Source organism: Neoarius graeffei, chromosome 23, assembly GCF_027579695.1.
Source record: "Neoarius graeffei isolate fNeoGra1 chromosome 23, fNeoGra1.pri, whole genome shotgun sequence".
NCBI lineage: Eukaryota > Metazoa > Chordata > Actinopteri > Siluriformes > Ariidae > Neoarius > Neoarius graeffei.
This window is the reverse complement of record NC_083591.1, coordinates 57,813,932-57,835,699: the sequence shown is the minus strand read 5'-3', so window position 1 is coordinate 57,835,699 and position 21,768 is coordinate 57,813,932. Positions and strand designations below refer to the sequence as shown.

Sequence of the window (21,768 nt, the reverse complement as noted above, 5' to 3'; positions counted from 1 at the left end):
CAGGTGCCAGAAGTTGTCAGAAACCGTGGTTATACAACTAAATATTAGTTTAGTGATTCACAGGAATACTAAATCCTTAAGATTTTTTCAGTTTATACAGTAAATATTTGAGTTTGTAATGAAAAATGCAGACACTGCTATTTTTTTGAACAGCCCAATGTTCATTTTTCTTCATTTTCTGTAAAGTAATTAAAATATTGATACATTTTTCTTCATGTTTTGATGTAGAATATAATGTGCAGTGTTCCCAATGCATGGAAATAAAAACTATTATAAGGATTTTGAGCTTTACTCACGTTTTTAAACACACTGCTATTATTTTGAACACAACTGTATCGTCATTACAACTGGGTCGTCATTAGGGGATATATATACGGGGTCGTCGTTGGGGGATATACACGGGGTCGTCGTTGGGGGATATACACACGGGGTCGTCGTTGGGGGATATACACACGGGGTCGTCGTTGGGGGATATACACACGGGGTCGTCGTTGGGGGATATACACACGGGGTCGTCGTTGGGGGATATACACACGGGGTCGTCGTTGGGGGATATACACACGGGGTCGTCGTTGGGGGATATACACACGGGGTCGTCGTTGGGGGATATACACACGGGGTCGTCGTTATGGGGTAAAGAGTTAAAGTAAAATGTCCCTGGGCGCTGCCGTCTTGCTTTCCTTGAGGTTTAGATATCGCGCTCAAAGTCCAAATTGCGTGAGAGAATCTGAGATTGTGACGTAACTTGCACACCACATGATTTTCCGAGGCTGAGATCTAGTGGGTGCATCGCTTCTAAATTGTTAGAAACGACCTTAAAGCTGCCTGAATTTTGCCTTGTGTTTTTATGCGACGTGCTTTTTGTTCACTTTTCTCAGTGAATAAAAGCATCTTTTAAGACCGCAAGAACCACATTGCATGCGTCATCTCGCCGAGTGAGATTAAAAGTGAAGTCTGTTGATTCATGGATTTTGTTGGCAGTAAAAATCACATCACATCACATGGTTACAGGAAATTTGTGATTTGGGGAAATTGTTTTAAAATTTAATTTTTAATTAAAAAGTTCTGAAGCCTCATCAGGGCACTTGCTGTGATCAGCGAATGAAGTCCAGCCCAAGGGTTTTGTTTGGCTTTAATTTATCACGTACCTGCAAACCCTTCAGAGAGCGTGGTGTGTGTTGTGCAGAAGTGTCATTACTGTCGGAAGCAGATGAAGAGGGCGTCTGGCTGCTGCGTTCAGTGCTCCCACGGCCGTTGCTCGTCCTCGTTCCATCCCACGTGCGCTCAGGCGGCCGGCGTTCACATGCACCCAGACGACTGGCCCTTCGTCGTCTACTTCACCTGCTGGAGACACAAAGCAGGCTCAAACCTCGAGGTAATGCTCTCGCACTCTGGACCTCGTTTATCAGCCATTTAGTAAAAGTGTGTGTGAATGATGCCATGGTGACCAGAAAGTGAAGGGTGAAAGTCGTGAGCAAAACTGGCTGTGCAGTCTGAATGGGAGGGGCTTACTCTGTCTCTGCTGTCAATCACAGTAACGAGATATATATAAATAAAATGCCCATATGCAGCAGTCTCGGAGGAAGGAATAAATAATTGTTCTGTCACCTGTATTTAAAAAAAAAAAAATGGCAGTAACTCAATTATACAATCAAAGATAATTTCATTAACTTAATTTCTATATTGTGATAATTTATCATGATGTACTTTTTCTGAGGGATTGCCGATTATATTTTTATAACATTTTCATATATGAGTGATTTGGAAGCCGCTGATTTGATGTTAAAGATTTGCATTATTTTGAATTTTATGCAACTTTTTTTTTTTTTTTTCCTCCTTTTGTTGAGGTGTATTTTAACCTTTCAGGACATCGCGCTTGGCTGTTTCTTCAGCGCTTCCTCTTGTATGGTTTTGTTTGTTTGTTTTTTTCTTTTGTAAGGATAGTCAGGAAAACATGAAGATGTGGAAAAACAACCTTGCAAAAGCCCGGAAGTCATACATGTCAACCTTTGGTCAATCAAACCTGTATAACCAACCTCCAAAATTGGTATTTCCCTTATAAAATCTGTATAAGATGCAAATTAAAATAATTTATCTAAAATTTGAATAATTAACAATGATATATCCCAGTTACTTTTTATTCAAATAACAATAAACCTTCAGAATGAATACAAAGCTCCAATGTTTGACAAAAACACAAAGTGTTATCAGCGTAGTTACGAAGGAAATACTTCGTTGTTTGGAGGCAGGTTTCACCGAGCGGCTATTATGCGCGAGACTTCATATTAGCCACAAAGTCAGGAAAATCTGTTCGTAAAATTATGTTATAATGACCAAATACAATGAAAAGTATTTTTCCAGTCTCACCTGTGAAAGGTAATCCCATGTGATCTCGTTTGGACGGTAAACCTGTTGGTACAGTTAAACGCAGCACATGAATGAGGCATCTTTATTCTCGGCTACTGTCTAGACGCTATACCAGAGACGGGTGAAGAATCTCCACTTTGCCACATCCAATATGGCGGCGAGGATGACGTACGATTCTACGCAGAAGGCGGCGTCTATGTTTGTGTCTATGACTTCCTGGTTGGCGGGATTCTCGCAATGCGGTGTGCGCATGATCAAAAGTGGAACGAAGTCTCGCTACCACAAGATAACGCGCGATTTCATAAGACTCTTTACTGGCTGTCTGTGCTGTACAGTACGTTTGTAAATGTTATGCGCTCTTTTATCATCGTGGGAATTGATTATAGCTCTAAATAAATATTGAAGTTTTTTTAAAGAATCCGTATAACTTTATTTATACACCCGTATACTACGTTTATTGAATCAAATCCGTATAAAATACAGACATTCCGTATAGGTTGACATGTATGAGAAGTTCTCAGATCTCAAGACACCGCGTTTTCAAAATCTGCTTGGATGGAAATGAAGCGGTTCAGATATTTGGTGCTGTTACTTTTTAACGTGGAGATGCACGAAGCTTCTGGCATGAGGTGAAGAGGAGTTGAGTCATGCAGAAACTACGTGTGGTTTTAATAAAAGGCTGAGGTGCAGAAGGTCAGGAATCCTGCGCCGTGCGTGTCTGTACATGTTTATATCAGGATCTCGAACAGGATGCTGTCGTTAAACTTTATAACTCGGTGCAGAAATTACCGTTTTGTAGTTTATAATTCCTTATTTGTGTGCTTTATAAGCTGTTACACTCGCATTACATGCTGCTGTTAATGTCTGCCTGATCCTCATGTGCAATTTGCACTTAAACGCTTGGTTTGGGCGGGGCTGACTTCGCCGCGTCGTTGCTGCACCTGCGCTTTGTGCGTTCGACACCATGTTATCTTCTTGTTGTGGAAAGAGAGTGGTGTTTTCCCTCCTGCTGCTTCAGCTTCGTGCGTCTGTGTTTTGTCAGTAAAGACGAGGGAGCTGCGAGGAAAGGGGGAGGTAGAGTGTGGCAGAAGGGGGAGGGGGGAGGCGGAAATGAATTTTAATCAGTAATTTCAACAAGAGTGAAGCCTCGGTCACAACCGGCTGCACGTGCTCCTACAGCCGGTCTACATGCAAAAAACGCAAGAAACGCACGGAGGGCGCGTGTGTGACGTGCTGATTTTCGGGCCGCAGAGGTTCTTTGTCATGTCAAACAAACTCTATGGGCGCTTACGTTTTTTTCAGGTTGCAAGACAAACTTACGGCCAACGTGCGTCTTTCTCCACGAACAAAAAAAACGCAGCGATTTGGGGAAACGCCAAAAATCGCACAGCCAAAAAAAATCGTACGTCCGGTTGTGACCTAGGCTTGAGGTAACTGACAGATCACGATCATCACTTGTGACTAAACATGAAACCATCTCACATCCTTTTGACTCTTCTCTTTTTCTTTAACAGCCCCTCGTCAACTGATTTGTGTTGTACTTTTCATCATGTGACCCAGACACACACACACACACACACACACACACACCTTCATAAAACCATTGGGAAAAGTCACATGACCGGGCAGATACGGGTTTTTGAATCCGGTCTGGAAAAAGCCGTATGCGGCGCCGGACCCGTTTCCCTCGTTTCCTTCCGCCATTTTTATTTTGCTCTGAATTGTTGCTGCAGTATTTAAGCTTGTATTTAAATGCCTTCGTAATTTTAATTCTTCAATATTTTGAGTGATTTATTTCACTAGCAACTCAAATATTCATAGTTGTCACACTCGACATAAATCTGACCTGCGTTTACCAAAACCTAAGCTTACGCTCAGTAAACGAACTTTTAGATATTCAGGTTCAGTACTTTTTAATTCACTGCCAGCAAATATTAAATCAACTACGTCTCTAAATCTATTTAAAAGGCTCGTTAGGTAACTTTTTCATAGCCTTATTTATATTATAATTTTGTTAGTTTCATATCTTTCATTGTATGTTTTTCCTCTTAAGACTATAACGGTAATTTTAATTAAATTTTTAGATTAATCATATTAATGAGATTAAAGATTATTGTAATGTGTTTTTGAAATGGTAAGTGAGTGTAGTTTTTGCAGGGGCCCCTATGGATACCAGCTGTGCTGAATGGGCCCCTGTTGGAATAAAGTCTGTCTGTCTGTCCGTCCGTCCATCTATCTATGAGTGACAGCTGAGCACAGTGAAAGTGAATTTTATTATCCGGATGATTTATCAGATACACATCTCATTGAACAAGCTGAAATTGTTGAAGAAAATGGGGGGAAAAGGTTCTTTCGAGCAAAGAAATTCACTTGTTTATACAAGGACACATCCATTATTCCGGGGAAAAAAGACATTTTGTTATCGAGTCGTCATCATCAGATGAAGATTGAACTGACTTGACTCTATTTTGTTTTCAAATTAAAGTTCTTTTGTGTTGACTTTAGTCTTGTATCGATGTCTCCATGAGCTGACCTGAGTTAGAACTGACTTTTTTACTAACGGTGTTCTCGTTTTCATTTCGAGAGAGCAGTAAAGTCAGTGCTATTTTATAGAATTCAAACTTGTGCAAATGAGATTCAGCATATTAAATGGTTTACTGTCAGTCGAATAATAAAAATTGATTGGTTTGTTCTTTCGATTACGTTCATTATGTCTTATATTAAATATAGTTAGTTTTTGTTTTTTTCTTTTTTATCAGACATCTAATTTTTGGGTTTGTTTACCTGACATGTTTCGACGTACAACTTCCGTCTTCCTCAGAGTGTCACTGGATGTTAATTGGTGACGCATCTTTTATCAGCTGCTGTTTCTGAAGGCGTGGCCTTCCTGTCTGGTTTGACAGGTCGGTCACGCCTTATACTGTCTGTTCGTCCCCTGCAAGATGTCACTCCAGGTATGGGAGAGCATGTATGCTCCCTCATCCCGGTTGATGGTCCTCGGGCTTCGCTTACGGATCTCCATGGCCTCCCTGATCCAGCGCTGATGTTTGTTATCTTCTGTGCGGATGACTCTGGCATTCCCCCAGTCCATAATGTGATTTTCCCTTTTACAGTGATCTGTTATAGCTGACTTATAATTTTCCTGTTGTGCCTTTTCTTTTATTGTTCGGGTTTGTCTTGTAGCTGTCTCCTTTTCGCACTCTTTCTTATGTTCATTTTTTCTTGTGTTGAAACTCCTTCCTGTCTCCCCGATATAAGTTTTATTGCATAATTGACATGGAATCTCATATATGGTGTTGCATCTGTTGTCCGGATGTATTCTGTCTTTGGGATGAACCAGGATCTGACGGAGTGTTGTGTGTGGTTTGACAGGTGTGTTAATGTTGTGTTTCCTCATTGCTCTTTGAATGCGTTCAGTTATTCCCCTGATGTATGGTAATGTCACTACTCCCCTGTGTTCTTGTTTGTTAGTTTGTTTTTTCTCTTTCTTCTGTGTTTTGTTGTTCTTAACCTGTTCCGCCCCTTTGGATATTGCCCATTGTGGATATTGACACGCCTTCAGTGCGTGTTGTATATGTTGTTCCTCCTGTTCTTTGTCCTGTGGATCTGTAATTATTGCTGTGCGTTCATGTAATGTTCTAACTACAGATATTTTGTGCATTATGGGGTGTTCGGAAGTCCAGTTTAAATATTGGTCGGTATGTGTGGGTTTTCTGTGTACTTTTATTTTGATGTCCCCATCTTCTGTGTGTTGTATTTTTAAATCCAAAAATGCTATTGACTGCTCTGTTTCTTCATGTGTGAATTTTATATTGCTGGTATTGTCTATGGTGTTGAGATGGTCGGTGAGCTGTTGAGTGTGTCCCCTCTTTACTTTTTCCAATATGTCGTCCACATACCGTTTCCAGAGTGTTGGCCTGTATTCCGCTGGTATTGTAGTGAGTGCTTTCTGCTCCAGATCCTCCATGAAAAAGCCGCACATGATGGCTGATAGTGGGTCTCCCATGGCAAAACCTTCCTTCTGTCTGTAGATTGTATTCCTGAACTGAAAGTATGTGGATGTGGCGATGAATTGAAGGAGCTGAGTGATGTCTTGTACGGTGAGGTTTGTGCGTTTCTTGAGCGTCCTGTCTGTTTTTAATTTGTCTTGTACTACCTGTATGGTGGCTTCCGTGGGTGTTCTGGTGAAAAGAGAGATGACATCATGTGAAATGAAAACTTCGTCTTGCTGCATTTTGATGTTTTTTAGTTCTTCTGCCAGATGTTTTGAGTTTTTGCAGTGTTGGTCTGTGAGTCCTAGTAATGGTTTAATTATTTCGGTGAGTGCTTTTGATAAGTTGTATGTGACTGAACCAATGCTATCTACTATGGGGCGTAATGGTGTTCCTGGTTTATGTATTTTTGGTGGACCGTAAATCCTGGGGATGACGTTGGCTGTGGGTACTAAATGATTGTAATCCTGCTTATCTATTTTATTTTCGAGTAGTGGTTTTATTAGTGCTTTTAAGTTTCTTTTTCTTGTCTTCTGTTGGGTCTTTTTTTAATATTTCAAATGCGTTGTCGCTGAGTAATTCATTCATTTTTCTTTCATATTCATCAGTGTCCATAATAACTACTGTTCTGCCTTTATCTGCTGGGAGGATTGTGATATCTTTATTTTTAGCTAATGTTCTCATGGCTTTGGCTTCCTGTTTGGTGATGTTACTGGGTGGTGGTTTGGCCGTTTTCAATATTACCAGCTATTGTGTTTCTTAGTGCTGCTTTTTGTCCCTGATCCTGTATTTTCTCACATGCTAATTCAGTTGCCAGAATGAATTCGTCGTGTGGTATATTGTTCGGTGTGACAGTGTAGTTGAGTCCTTTTGCTAGTATACTGCGTTCTGCTTGTGAGAGTTTGTACCTTGATATGTTATGAATCCATTTGTCGTTGATGTGTGCGTGCTCCGGTTCTGCCTTCTTTTTCTGTGCGATGAGTTTGTCCAGTTTTCGTATTTGTCGGGTTTTTGTCTCTGTGAATTCCTGCTCGTGTATGTCTGCCAAGTGTCCGTGTATTGCCATTTCCATTTCCTTGTTTTGGGGAAACCGGTGTTTGAAAGTTTCCGTCTCCCTGTGTAGTTCGCTGTTGATATTATTTAGTTTATCCGTTGTGCACCGTATCCGTTCTTTTACCAGAGTCATCCGCACTTTCCTGATCATCTTTTCCGCGTTTCTGGTTGGAATCGGGTTCCTGATGTTCAGGCTGGCCGGTACGACTTCTTCATCCCGGCAGCGCAGATTGAATCTCGGGTGATTCCTGTAGCGTGCCTGTTTCCGTGTCAATCTCTCTAGGCGGCGAAACTCCTTGATGCTTTCGTCTCCGTAACTAATTATTAATCTTTCGATTACGTTCATTATGTCTTATATTAAATATAGTTAGTTTTTGTTTTTTTCTTTATCAGACATCTAATTTTTGGGTTTGTTTACCTGACATGTTTCGACGTACAACTTCCATCTTCCTCAGAGTGTCACCGGATGTTATTGGTGACGCATCTTTTATCAGCTGCTGTTTCTGAAGGCGTGGCCTTCCTGTCTGGTTTGACAGGTCGGTCACGCCTTATATATATTATGGAAGACCTGGAGCAAAAAGCACTCACTACAATACCAGCGGAATACAGACCAACACTCTGGAAACGGTATGTGGACGACATATTGGAAAAAGTAAAGAGGGGACACACTCAACAGCTCACCGACCATCTCAACACCATAGACAATACCGGCAATATAAAATTCACACATGAAGAAGAAACGGAGCAGTCAATAGCATTTTTGGATTTAAAAATACAACACACAGAAGATGGGGACATCAAAATAAAAGTACACAGAAAACCCACACATACCGACCAATATTTAAACTGGACTTCCGAACACCCCATAATGCACAAAATATCTGTAGTTAGAACATTACATGAACGCACAGCAATAATTACAGATCCACAGGACAAAGAACAGGAGGAACAATATATACAACACGCACTGAAGGCATGTCAATATCCACAATGGGCAATATCCAAAGGGGCGGAACAGGTTAAGAACAACAAAACACAGAAGAAAGAGAAAAAACAAACTAACAAACAAGAACACGGGAGTAGTGACATTACCATACATCAGGGGAATAACGGAACGCATTCAAAGAGTAATGAGGAAACACAACATTAACACACCTGTCAAACCACACACAACACTCCGTCAGATCCTGGTTCATCCCAAAGACAGAATACATCCGGACAACAGATGCAACACCATATATGAGATTCCATGTCAATTATGCAATAAAACTTATATCGGGGAGACAGGAAGGAGTTTCAACACAAGAAAACATGAACATAAGAAAGAGTGCGAAAAGGAGACAGCTACAAGACAAACCCGAACAATAAAAGAAAAGGCACAACAGGAAAATTATAAATCAGCCATAACAGATCATTACAAAAGGGAAAATCACATTATGGACTGGGGGAATGCCAGAGTCATCCGCACAGAAGATGATAAACATCAGCGCTGGATCAGGGAGGCCATGGAGATCCGTAAGCGAAGCCCGAGGACCATCAACCGGGATGAGGGAGCGTACATGCTCTCCCACACCTGGAGTGACATCTTGCAGGGGACGAACAGACAGTATAAGGCGTGACCGACCTGTCAAACCAGACAGGAAGGCCACGCCTTCAGAAACAGCAGCTGATAAAAGATGTGTCACCAATAACATCTGGTGACACTCTGAGGAAGACGGAAGTTGTACGTCGAAACATGTCAGGTAAACAAACCCAAAAATTAGATGTCTGATAAAAAAGAAAAAAACAAAAACTAACTGATTTGGTTTGTTTTTCGCACACCGTTCATTGTTTCCGCGGCGCTCGAGCTGTACAGCGTGACCTCGAGCCAAATGTGTTTTTCCCGTCCAGCCCTCCCACTCCGCCAATAAGGACACATCATTTCCCACTTTTAGTTTATTTATTTTGGTTACTTTTGTGCAGAAGACTCCCTGTGGATTTAGGTTTCACGTGTAGAGTTTGAACGCTGACAGGATACCGATGCACGGTTTTTCCCTCCTCAGCGCAACAAGGCGTCTCTGCGGGAACTGGTGGAGGGACAGAGAGTCATTTGCAAGCACAAAAATGGCCGGTACTACCAGTGCGAGGTGGTGGAGCTCACCAAAGCAACGTTCTACGAGGTCATCTTCGACGATGGTTCATTCAGCGACAATCTCTTCCCGGAGGACATCGTGGTGCGTACAGGACGCTGTGGCGAAATTCAACTAATGGGTGGCTGGGGAAGTCGGGTCGGGTTTTGTTTAATGTGGGTTTTGTTTGTTACAGAACAGAGACTGTGTGCGACTCGGGCCTCCAGCAGAGGGCGACGTGGTGCAGGTGCGCTGGACAGACGGCCTGATCTACGGCGCGAAGTTCGTAGCAGCTCACGTCATCCCCATGTACCAGGTCAGAGAAACACACACACACACACACACACACACACACACACACTATCTGAGCGTTAACCATTTCAAAGTGCACCTGTGTGGAAAATTTCCACTTCTGCCCCCTCCTTCGTGTTTGTCCCGAGAAGGAACAGTTTATTTCGTCAGCCTGCTGTGACTTACATAACATCACACAAACAACAAAATTTCAAAATTTCACCACACACACACACACACACACACACACACACACACACACACACACACACTTTTTTCATCACTCATTTCTCTCATGCGAGTTCTGAAGTGAATTCTAAAAGGAAAGAAGAACTTGGTGGTTAGAGCTTGTCTGATAACAGTGACGGAACAGATGTTGATGTGAAATTAACAAACTTTTTTTTTTTTGGTGAACATTTTAAAGCTGATATTCAATTTCAAAAACACTTAAAGAGCAGTATACTCGGCCGGGTGACGTGATGTGATATTGAGATCGTGATAAATTATGCCATGATATATTTTACTGTCACAGTGCGACCGATTAGAAATATTTTATTTTTTGTATAACGGTTACAAGCTCTGGAAGAGAATTCAGTCATGTTAACAGATGAAGTACTGTTCAATTTGTCTTTACCTACTTTTTTTTTTTTGGGTCCACACTAAAATTTTGATGGTTTATTCTTTTTAAAAGCAGCACTACTTTCACTAGTGGTTTAAGAAGCCTGTAGTGTGTATCCTAACACACATCATGTATTGTGATATGATGAACATCTCGAATCCGTTACTTACAGTAAGTCTGTCCTTCTGGAAAACTAATAAAGGAATGTGTTTGTCACATGACACTCATTTTATTGACGTATACAAACATCACGAACGTTAACGACCAATAATTTCCATTTCCGTCAGCCTAAGTAGCAAATACTTTTGACTTTGTTTATTGAGAATAACTTTCTATGGACTCAGCTCTGACTAAACTGGGTGATTTGGAAGTGAACGGGCCCGAGGCAGAGGTGCGGCTCGTTGTTTGCCTCGTATCGACTCGCAGGATTTCTCACTGCCTGTGTGAGCTGAGTGTCATGTGACCGTTCAGAGGAAAAAGTGCTGCTTTAGTAAAAATACATCAGGTGTGATGAAGCGGGGTTACTTTTACCACCTGACGTTGATCGTTTTCCTAGAACGGCACATACTGATGTGGTTTATACCAATAGCAAATTGCCAAAATTAACAACTACATGGTAAAACTTTCAGTTAATACTTCTCTGTCCTGAAAATGCCAGAAAGCGCTGACGCTGTCGACTCCTTCCGCAAATATTACAGAAAACTCGCTGTGAACAAGCGGTTACTATAGAAACTCAGCATGTCACGATACAGCTCATTCATGATTCGATTTGATTTTCCCCATGATATTTTTTGAAAATTTTTATTACCAAAGAGAGAGAGAGAGAGAGAGAGAAATTCAAAATTTTCCCGTTCATCAACTCAAATATTCCTTTTGTTAAAAAAAAAAACCTTTTCATTTTCTTAATAACCAATAATCATTATTTACCAACAATTATTTGTAAAGGTTGGACTAAAATATTAAACATTCCTTTTATTAAAAATGGAAAAAGTCAACAAAAAGTTGGGCCTTTTATTTATAAACGTAAGCGTTTCTTCTGCCTCCGTTCACCTCTCTTTAGCTCGCTGGCTGTAGAGTGATGGATGAGCTGTTGCCATCACGCACCGTCTGTCCACAATTCACAAAAACCGCTACTCTTCCCAGAGTTTTCAATGCATTTTGATTCTGGTTGTTTTGTTTGGAAGATCTAATTGTTCTCAAGAAGACTAACTTGGTTAATTATAAACAAGTCTGGTTTCTCGTGGTCCGGCTGTGTGAGCTTCTGCGTCACTGACGCGCTGGTTTCTGTATCTTTTCAGCAGTCTGAATAAAGAGCTCTGATTTCTTGTTAAATCTATTTGTACTATTGCACTACAGCTCTTTCACAGTTTACATCCCCCTTTTTTTTTTTTTTGCCTTTTTGCAACATTAGAGCTGTGTTACTTCTGCCACAGGTGAAGTCATGTGCAGTCCTGATATTGTACATTAGAGTCCTCCGCTGTCTGAACAACACAATTACAGTGAGGAGAAACCAACCGTTTATGCTCTCTGATGATTCCATTTTTTTAAACTTCTTTGATTCTTCATAAATTTATCACGATTTATTGTTGCGCGATGCATCCATACATGCCGAATGCAACCAGTGATGTCATTTTTAAGGTGTGAATTAATACACACCTGTGATGCGCATCTGCAACGCTGTCCAAACTGTGGTTATGAAAAATTAATCTCCCCCTCTTATTCTGTTGAATCACAGAATGGGCAGTTTAAACATTTTTATTGTTGTGGTTATTTATTTTTTCTGAATCAGAATTAGACATATGACCTTAAAAAGTGAAGTGCAGATATAAAATACTGTCCATAGCAGAATCTCTCCCTCTCTCTCTCTCTCTCTCTCTCTCTCTCTCTCTCTCATCCTCATCATGAACCCTCATTTCCATCTTCAGTTGGAGTTTGAGGACGAGTCTCAGCTGACAGTCAAGCGGGAGGAAGTGTACTGTCTGGACGAGGAGCTGCCCAAACGTGTGAAGGCACGACTGGTGAGTAAGACGAAGCCACTCTGGCAGTTCCTTTATTATTCATGTGCGGTGCTAAGTGCCTTTAATCGACCTGCGGCCTTCCCGGCTTTTTCTCTGCAGTCCGTGGCATCGGATATGCGCTTTAAAGGCGTGTTCGTGGAGAAGGAAGTCAAGCAGGATTCAAAAAGGCAGCGCTTCGTCAACTCGCGCTACAGAGAGGACTATATCGAACCGGCCATCTACAGAGCCATCATGGAGTAACGTCACGCTTTGCACACAACAATCTGGAAACGGACTCCAACTCGTCACACCCTGGTTCTGTTTTTGTTCTTTTCGTAAAAACGGCCATATCCAAACACAAGTCGTGTGTGTGTGTGTGTGTGTGTAAAAGAGCTTTCGTGCAGCTTAAGTTGTTTATTTTTTCCTCTGAAACCCTGTTCAGGCTCCGTAATCCTCTCTCTACCCCTTTATTCCACTGACACGGTGCTGCTGTGGTTCAACACCAAACATGTTCATCAGCCAAAACGTTGTTTGCACTCGATCAGTGATCAGTCATTTTTCTACACGTCTTGATTTCAGCATCAACCGACATTTGATCTGAGATTTTTCCCAATTTATCAAATGCAAATTAGATACAACTTTTTTTTTACAAATCCGAACAATTTCTCAGAACGACCCTGTGGTGTGACGTTTGTTCAGTTCTCGGTGCTTTCACGTTCTCGTGTCCTGTACAGTCTCTGTTAAACGCGTATCAGTGTGTACAGAGACACTGGGGGGATAAAATTTTCAAAGAAGGGAAGCACAGCTGGTTGTTGGCTCTATCGAGTGTACGTAGCTGGTACACTTAGCTTGCTTTGCTAATCCAGTCTGACTAGTGACATGTAAAGCGACCTTAAACGCATTTTTAAATAAAAGTGGTGTGTATGAACAGTATAGTGAAACTATAACGATCTTTCATTTTGCGTACATCAGTAAGAAGTAAGGTGCGTTTCTTTTTCTGCTTCTAGTCCGCAAGGAAACCATGAATTGGGGGGAAACTTAACAGCATGAACGCAGCACGGAAATCTGCGGATCCAGAGTGTCCGGGATGCTGAATTTTCCGTCCGGGATGCTGAATTTTTGTAGCAATTTTGCCAATTCGCATTACACACATTTTCGAGTTTTTCTTACGGTAATGTACCTACTGTACGCCTACGAACGTGACCAGCATCTGAACATCACTCGTAAGAATTATTTCACTCAAGAAGAAAAAAATTGTGCAAATCTCTCCTGAGAGGTTTGTATATGTCTTAAGAAAAAAAAAAATCGTCTTGCACGCGAGTCCTTTGAGTAAACAGTGGCTCGGATCCAGATCAGACTCCGCTTCCTGCACCGGCACTGTGTCTGTGGAAAAACGTTTTCCGGAACTCCATTTTGTTTGGTTATTATGGTATGGATCTCCAGACGCCGAGTGAACGCATTAAAACGCAGGATGTTTCATCAGCATTAATCTGACTAGCAATGAATCCAAAATGATTGAGTTTGATTAATTTCCTGTTTCCTTCTACAAGCCATTTGGTGCTTGGGTAGCGTTTCCTGTTCAAACAGGACACTTGAGTGTTAGCATGGGCGTGATTTTCTTGCTAACGTTTGATAGATAAATGTGCAGGATGAGTTCTAGAGCGTGTTCACTGTGTAATCTACTGTAAAGATTTTTATTTTATTTTTTTTAATAGGAATTTCAAGTGTTATTCTCCCTCACTTATTATTTTTTTTCTAGGATCAAATTCTGGGCGACTGTTTAATTTATATCTCAGATTAGTTTTGATGGTTTCTCTATATCTCCTGACAGTTCCCACAGTTTGGCATTGTTTGTACAAAAACAAAAATGTATTTATATGTTTTGATTTTGCGAATCGCCTTTTTGTTCTCTTCCAGTTTTCTACTCTTTTTACTGTCAATAGATAGGAATGAATATTGGCAGTGTAAAAAAAAAATGCACTTACTGAGCATTTTCTCCTCTCTCTCTCTCTCTCTCTCTCTCTCTCTCTCTCTCTCTCTCTCTCTGAATTCGTGTGTAATTAGGAAACAAGGAAATAATATTTCTTAAATTGTCTCCGTTTAGAGACTATCTGGTTCTAGTAACTGTAAACTCCTCATGACTGCTTCCTTTCTTCATTAAAGCAGCTTAATTTTGATCCTTTTGTCAGTTTTGTTTCATGTCTTTCATTTTGTGCAGCTTAAATAAGGAATTAAACCCTCCGTCATGCTGTTGTTGGGAAATAATCAGCAGCGCAGTGGTGCGATGCAGAGAATTATTTCCCTTCCTGTAACGGCACGTCTTCAGGTGTTTTTTGGTCCTTTTGCACCACAACGGAACAAATTATTATTTTAATTAAGGGACAAACCATTGTTAATATTTTCCCAGGTTATCGCTCCTTTTTGTTCTCGCTTGTTACGGCAGCGATAAACAGTCGTTCCTTCACCAGCCTGTCGCAGCTCGTGATCTTCGAGAAACCGCGCAGAAGCGTGAAAACTCCTGTCCATAATGTTTAAATAAACTTCTCCTTACTTTAAGAAAACTTTATTGTATAAACGCTAATCCCTGTAAACGTGCTGTTGCTATAGAAACAATAACGTCTTCGAAGGGGTGCATTAATACAAACCCGCACGATTGTCAGAGCTGCTGTTTTGGACAACTGATCAACGCCACCTCGTCTTCTGACCAGTTGAGTCACGCAGTGCTATAAAGTGATTAATTTTCAGAATTGAAGGCGTGTCTCTGGGACGGTCTGAGAGACGATCTGAAAATTGTCATCCTTATTTTGTTACAAATGAAAACCCAAATTCATCAGGAACTAAAAATTGTGAGTGATTTTAAAATGGACGACTTTTTTTTTTTTTTTTTTTTCCTTCTCCTGATTTTTTTTTTATTTTAAGTACGTTTATAAGTTAACACTTTTCTAACTTCTAGTCATTTTAGTAAATAATTTTAAAGCTGTACTTAAACCTTTGCACTTTTATTTGAGTCAAGATTTTGAGTTGGTGCCGCCACCCTGAACAGTCCAGTTCATCCATGTGGTCATTTGTCCACCCAAACACTCCGGATTTTTTTTTTTCAAGCGAAGTCTAAACGTAATGATACGCCATGACTTCATGGTTGCTATGTCAACATTTAAAAAAAAAAAAATGTATTTAATTGTCCAGAACTGAATAGGTGAGTATTTGCTCCACTTCAGGTTTAAGGAGACTGGGAGAGGGTGTAACAGTATTACCAGCTGTGTGGTCAGGAGCTGCTTGCTGGCAGTGATGATTGAGAGAACTCTGCTTGTACACAGCAGTGGAGTTCTTTGGTAATGGAATTACATTCACAGCAAAATGTGGTAACTTTTTTTTTTTTTTAGTTGCAGTACTCAGGATAATGGTATTAAATAAACAATTTCACACTGTATGGTGCATCTTTTGAAACAAGCATAGCCAGTTTTTCTATGTTTAACTGTGAACACAAAATCTTTAATGAGGAAGCAAAAATCAGTAACGGAATTGCGTCAGAAAAAAACTGAACTTTCATTTCTTAAAATTCAACCAAGATTTCTCTGAAGTGACACTGCTATAATGTAGGGTGGGGGGGTGTTTTTTTTTTTTTTTTAATCTGGTTTTCAGAACAGTTTGCCTTGGATTCCATACTTTAGCAAAATCACCGAGCTGACAAGTTCAGGCGATCTTAATCATTTCATAATGTCGGCCTCTACTGAAGAATTGCCCAGCAATATTTGGAGACCGCAGGTTTGAATCCCAACAATGCCACAGTCATCCATGGTTGGGAATCCAAGACAGCAAAACTGTCCATCCTCTCTTGGAGGGAGGGACATTCCCCTCTGTCAATCACAGCGACATTAGCCAACCATGGATGTCTGTAAGCTCCTGTATGCAGAAGGCGGCACATAGCCCCTTCCTCAGAGAGTGTGTTAAGACACCTTCACGTTTCTCAAAGGAAGCACGTGTTCGCGGTCGTACGATAGAGGAGAGCTGATGGAGGGTCAAAATTGGCCAGACAAAATGAGTGTGTGGGGGGGAACCCAACTTCAGCAACATTTTTGATATGCTTTTACAAATTAATATTCGAGCCACCATATGGCAGAATTTAAAAAAAAAAAACTAATCACTTTCTAATTATCAGCATCGTTAACGTTATTTGTATTCATGGGCCTATTTCATGTATTTTGGTGACATCCCTAATAAATATAATTACTTGATATTTAAAAATGTCTGTTAGTCTGATTCTTTTCATATCAATAAACTCAAACCCATCTCCATTTACCGTGAAAGAATGTTCCCAAGTCCAGCCGAGATTATGCGAGATTTGTGAGAAAGTGGGTGGGGCTTCCAGGTGGTGCCGGTCATACCTGTCAACCCTCCCGTTTTTCCCGGGAAATCCCTTATTTTGACTTATTTCCCGCTGTCTTCCCGTTTTTTTTATTTTCCCGAAAATATCCTGTATTTTGACATTATATAAAAGTCCCGTATTTTCACAATATAAAAAAGTCGGTAGGTCCAGAATTCATGACGCGCCTCTGACAGAAGTTTACAGCAGGAAGTCGGGCCATGAATTCACGTCCCCGCCCTCTCAGGCATCAGTAATTACATAACTACGTCCGGAGGCGAGGCTGAGCAAGTGATTAGGTCCAGTGTTGCCAGATTGGGCGGTTTCAAGTGCGTTTTGGCGGGTTTTGAACATATTTTGGGCTGGAAAACAGCAGTATCTGGCAACACTGATTAGGTCTGAGGTGAAGATGGCGATGCTAATAGCTAAGAAAAACATTAGCCTCTCTTTCTTTGATGATTTCAACAAGTGTATGGCTGGAATGTTCCCAGACTCTTCCATCGCAAAGAAATTTTCCATAGGGAAAACGAAAGCCTCCCAAATAATCAAAGGTAAGCTACACATGTTTACATTAAGTATGTCCTGGCTAAGACCTCGTAAATAGCCTAGTGTAAACTAATTGGTGTATTAACTGTTTTATCCACCCATTGTCTATTTTATTTTCTATCTGAAACTTACCCATTTTAAATCACTCTTGGTTTAATATCTTATATTACTCTCTCTTTATTACATCTAGTTTCTCTTTATTACATCCATCTATCCATCCATCCATCTATCTATCCATCCATCCATCCATCTATCCATCTATCTAGTGTTCCGAGGCCATGACTATGGTAAAACCATAATAAATTGCAATGGAATTGAATAAGATACGTATTTTAGCCCTTAATTTGGGAAATAACTGGTACCACTGAAAGCAAATAAAAATAAATGTATAGTTTATTCACAAATGCACTCTATAAACCATAAGCATATTGAGTTTGGGTCTTGGCTATCACCAACATGCACCAGAGTACAGGAAATCACAAATACTAGATAGAAAATTGCCCCCCATTCAACTACACACCCACTTTTGGTGAAGGGTATGACTTTCCGAAATTTTCCCTTATTTTGAGTTAAAAATCTGGGAAATATCCCTTTTTTTCAAACCTCAAAGTTGACGGGTATGGTGCCGGTTAATACTGGAAAGTTCAAAACACCTGCACAAATCATGTTAAGTTGTAAAATCGCGGTGTAATTTACAGATCTGTTGATGTGATCTATATTCGGCGTAAACGTTACTGTGTATTGATCAGTATGTGGCACGAGCCTCACCTGAATCAATACTGACTTCTACAAGCTTGTTTTGAAGAACAATCCCCTGGGAGAAATGCTAGATACAGTAGGGGCGTGCCCAATGGAATGTTGACCTTCAGTGTGCTTTGGGGCGTGGCAGGGTCCACTTTGAAAATGGTGTATTTACAGGCTGATTGTTCTCCATATCCTTCGTGCAACATCATACACACAACATAAACAGCCGATAACAAACGGCCGTGGCGCTGGACTGCTCTCCTTCATCTCTAATCACAGTTTATTCTGCGATTTATCCTAAACTCACTTAACACCTTCAGCCGGTTTGAAGAAAACACCACCACCACACCAACAAAAGCCCCTCACTGCTCGGACAATGTAACACTTCACCTGGACCCTGCTGACGTGCGGAGGACCCTTCAAAAGGTGAAGCCCAGGAAAGCTGCTGGTCCTGACAATATACCTGGGCGTGTGCTTAGAGACCTGCTGACTCACAGATATCTTCAACACCTCTCTGAGCCAAGCCATCTTGCCAGCATGATTTAGATTAGATTAGATTAGATTAGATTCACTTTATTCATCCCACATGGGGGAAATTCACGTGTTACAGCAGCAAGAAAATGTCAAACAGATGATAAATAAAACTGAAATGAAAATTGGACAAACGAAGGATTAAATACAGAGGGCTATTTGCATTATCTACCGAGAAAAAGTATAGAAAAAAATACTGCCTTATTGAGAGGCTCGGAAAAATTGCACATTACAGGTAGACTCTGTATCACGGGCGATTGCTCTAAGACAGCGAGGGAGGCTCAGCCTCCTCTAAAAATGATGAACATCGTGTAGGATGAATTGCGCTAGGCTTATGTTATAGCCGACCTTATAACATTGCTATTTCAGATCCAGAATCATAGAAATATATGTGCTCAACCCAACTACAGTGCGAAATCATTCCGTTATAACTTTCCCCAGTTCGCCTAATGTGTGCGTGAGTTTTTCCCCCTCGTGACAGCGCGATGCAGCCCAGCCTCAGTGCACTTCAATGGCATTTGGGAGCTCTGCACTTTTCAATCTCAAAATGCAAGACGGTTATTGGACAAATACTGCGAAAACGCCCGCCCACGGACTCCGAGCCTCACAGTGGGAGGGACATGGCAGTTTCCGCGAGGAGACTGGTGATTGGTGAAAGCGGCCGGATATTTTCTTTGATTGACAGCTCGTTTCAAATATAGACAGGCAGCGGTGAATCTCAGTTCAGTCCCATGCGGATTCGCAAGTGCTGTGGTGTATTGTAAGAGATCAGCTTACATTTCAATTTCATTCATTACATACGGTTTCTACCAGCTTTTTTAGTTTGCATATATTTTCATTGTAAATATAGTGTTGTCAAGTTTGCTATCTTAGTTCCAGAAATTTCGTTTATTTGAGTGACTGAACTTGAACTTGAGGGGGCTAGTCAGCTAGCAAGAAAGCTGCGCACGGATGCCAAGCATTGCTGATTTAATTTTGGCGAAGCCATTTGCCAGTCTTCCTTTCGAGGAAAAAATTAAAATTAAAGAGCAGGGTAGACCAACGCCTCAAATTGACTTGGTGAAAAAGGTCGGGAATAATACTCGTTCCTTTCAGCTCTCCTGGTACGAGAAAGTGAATTGGCTAACAGCAAGTGACCCACATCAACAACAGTAAATAGGCTACTTTAGTAATATGTCATGGATGGACCAAAAATATAGAATCTATTTAAAATGTTTATGCTGAGTATATTATATTGGAATATATATTTCTCTGGATATGAATTAAACACAGCTACAATTTGGAAAACGTTTTTAAACAAAAACACAGCCGAGAACATTTCACACTACAGACCTGGATTAAAAGTGAAGGGTTATCAAAATTGTCAATAAAACATTTCTCAGTCAAAATAAGTAAAATATAGGGAAAGTGTCATTGAATGAAATGTGTGGCCCCCAGCTCTATGTTTGGCTCCCCAAGGTCAGTGCTTGTGCCTATTCCAGAACACTCTGCTGTTACTGCTGAGGTTCCTGACAAAGAGCTGCTTTCAATAATGATCAATTTTTAAACAACATGCCACAATTTTAAAATATTAAAATATACACCACCCCACCCCCCACCCCCAACACCACCATCATGTATATTGGACAGTAGGCTAATGGGCCAAAAGAACCTGTTATTTCACAGTTTGTGACGCTGCCAACAATCAGCCAGATCAGAGGCAAGAGTATGGGCAAAATTGATGTGTTTTTTTTCTTTTAAAATCTGGAAATATCGTAACCAACCAGCCTCCCCTGTTTGAAAGACTACCAGCCGCCACTGCTCTGTATATACACACACATATATACATTGCTAGATTTAAAGCCATGATTTAAATTAGTTTTATAGCTGCAGAACGTGATTTAGGATTGTTAGATTTAATCAGTCTCTCCAGTGTTGAATTTGAAATTGAAATGATTGAATGTTAGATTTAATGTTAGATTTAAAGCTGCATTAAGTGATTTAAGGTAGTTTTAGAATGCAGAATGTGATTTAGGATTGTTAAGACTTTATGATTTTAATATTTTAGCTTCTTAGATCTTATTCCTGTATAATTTCCTGTAAAGTTACTGTGTGACCTTCCTCCAGTGAAGAAGACACACACTTCTTTGCTAGACTAGACATAAACGTCTTTGTTTAAAATTGTAAATGCTGAATTGCTGAGTTGTTAAGAACATATCCGTTGATATGAAATATTTTGCTTATGATTGATCCAAGGTATATTTTCAGCTTTCTTTTTTTCTCCTCCTGTGTAAAGTCCACAAGCGGAGGCCATCTGATCTGCTTTAATATCAACAGATCTTCATTTAAGGTACGTGAATCTTTTCATCATGGCACACCTTCAGCCTGTTCAGTGTGCTGAGTGCAGGATGTTTAGTCATTCTTCCTCCGTCACTAGCGATAGCTCTATTAGCTTTACTTGTGATAAGTGCAGATTAGTTAGCTCTCTGACGGAGAAGATTTCAGTGCTAGAAGCGCGTGTCCAGGCTTTAGAGCAGGTTAGTGAGCGTGAGAACAGTGTAGTTTCTGTTAGGGAAAGTCTGGACGCCCTAGGTGGAGTTAGCAATCCCCCAACTCCGGCATTAGAGCCCTTACAGCGGGGCGAATGGGTGACGGCTCGGCGGCATAAGCGTAGAGCCAAAGCTACCGCTGAGGCTTGCCCACGGGAGCACCACTCCTCTCCGCGTCACGTGTCGAACAGGTTTGCTCTCCTTAGTGATGCACCCACTGAGAAACCTGAAAGAGCTCTGGTTATAGGGGACTCTATCATACGGCACGTGAAATTAGCTCAGCCTTTAGGGGCACCAGCAGCTTTAGTCAGGTGTATACCGGGAGCCAGGGCGCCGGACATAGCAGGTAATCTTAGGGTCCTAGGCAAGCACAGGTTCTCAAAGATAGTTATCCATGCAGGAGCTAATGATATACGCCTTCGTCAGTCTGAGGTTACTAAGAGTAACTTTGTAGAGGTGTTTAAATTAGCGAAGGCGATGTCCGATGCTGTAGTATGCTCTGGCCCCATCCCAATGCGGCGTGGCGATGTAGCTTACAGCAGGTTATGGTCGCTGAACTGCTGGCTGTCCAGGTGGTGCTCTGAAAACAGTGTGGGCTTTATAGATAATTGGGCTAATTTTGAGGGCAC

The 21,768-nt window shown here is 41.0% G+C and overlaps 1 protein-coding gene across 2 annotated transcripts in view; it reads left to right on the top strand.

The window, feature by feature from the left end:
- Positions 1–14,604, top strand: part of kdm4ab (lysine (K)-specific demethylase 4A, genome duplicate b) — a 37,980-nt gene extending 23,376 nt beyond the window's left edge. For both annotated transcript variants that reach the window (XM_060906532.1, XM_060906531.1), the window contains exons 18-22: positions 1,187–1,375; positions 9,455–9,625; positions 9,717–9,836; positions 12,356–12,448; positions 12,548–14,604. In XM_060906532.1, the coding sequence (XP_060762515.1) occupies positions 1,187–1,375; positions 9,455–9,625; positions 9,717–9,836; positions 12,356–12,448; positions 12,548–12,688 (714 nt within the window). In that variant the 3' untranslated portion in view covers positions 12,689–14,604. The remainder of the gene's footprint in view (positions 1–1,186; positions 1,376–9,454; positions 9,626–9,716; positions 9,837–12,355; positions 12,449–12,547) is intronic.
- Positions 14,605–21,768: the final 7,164 nt, after the last annotated feature.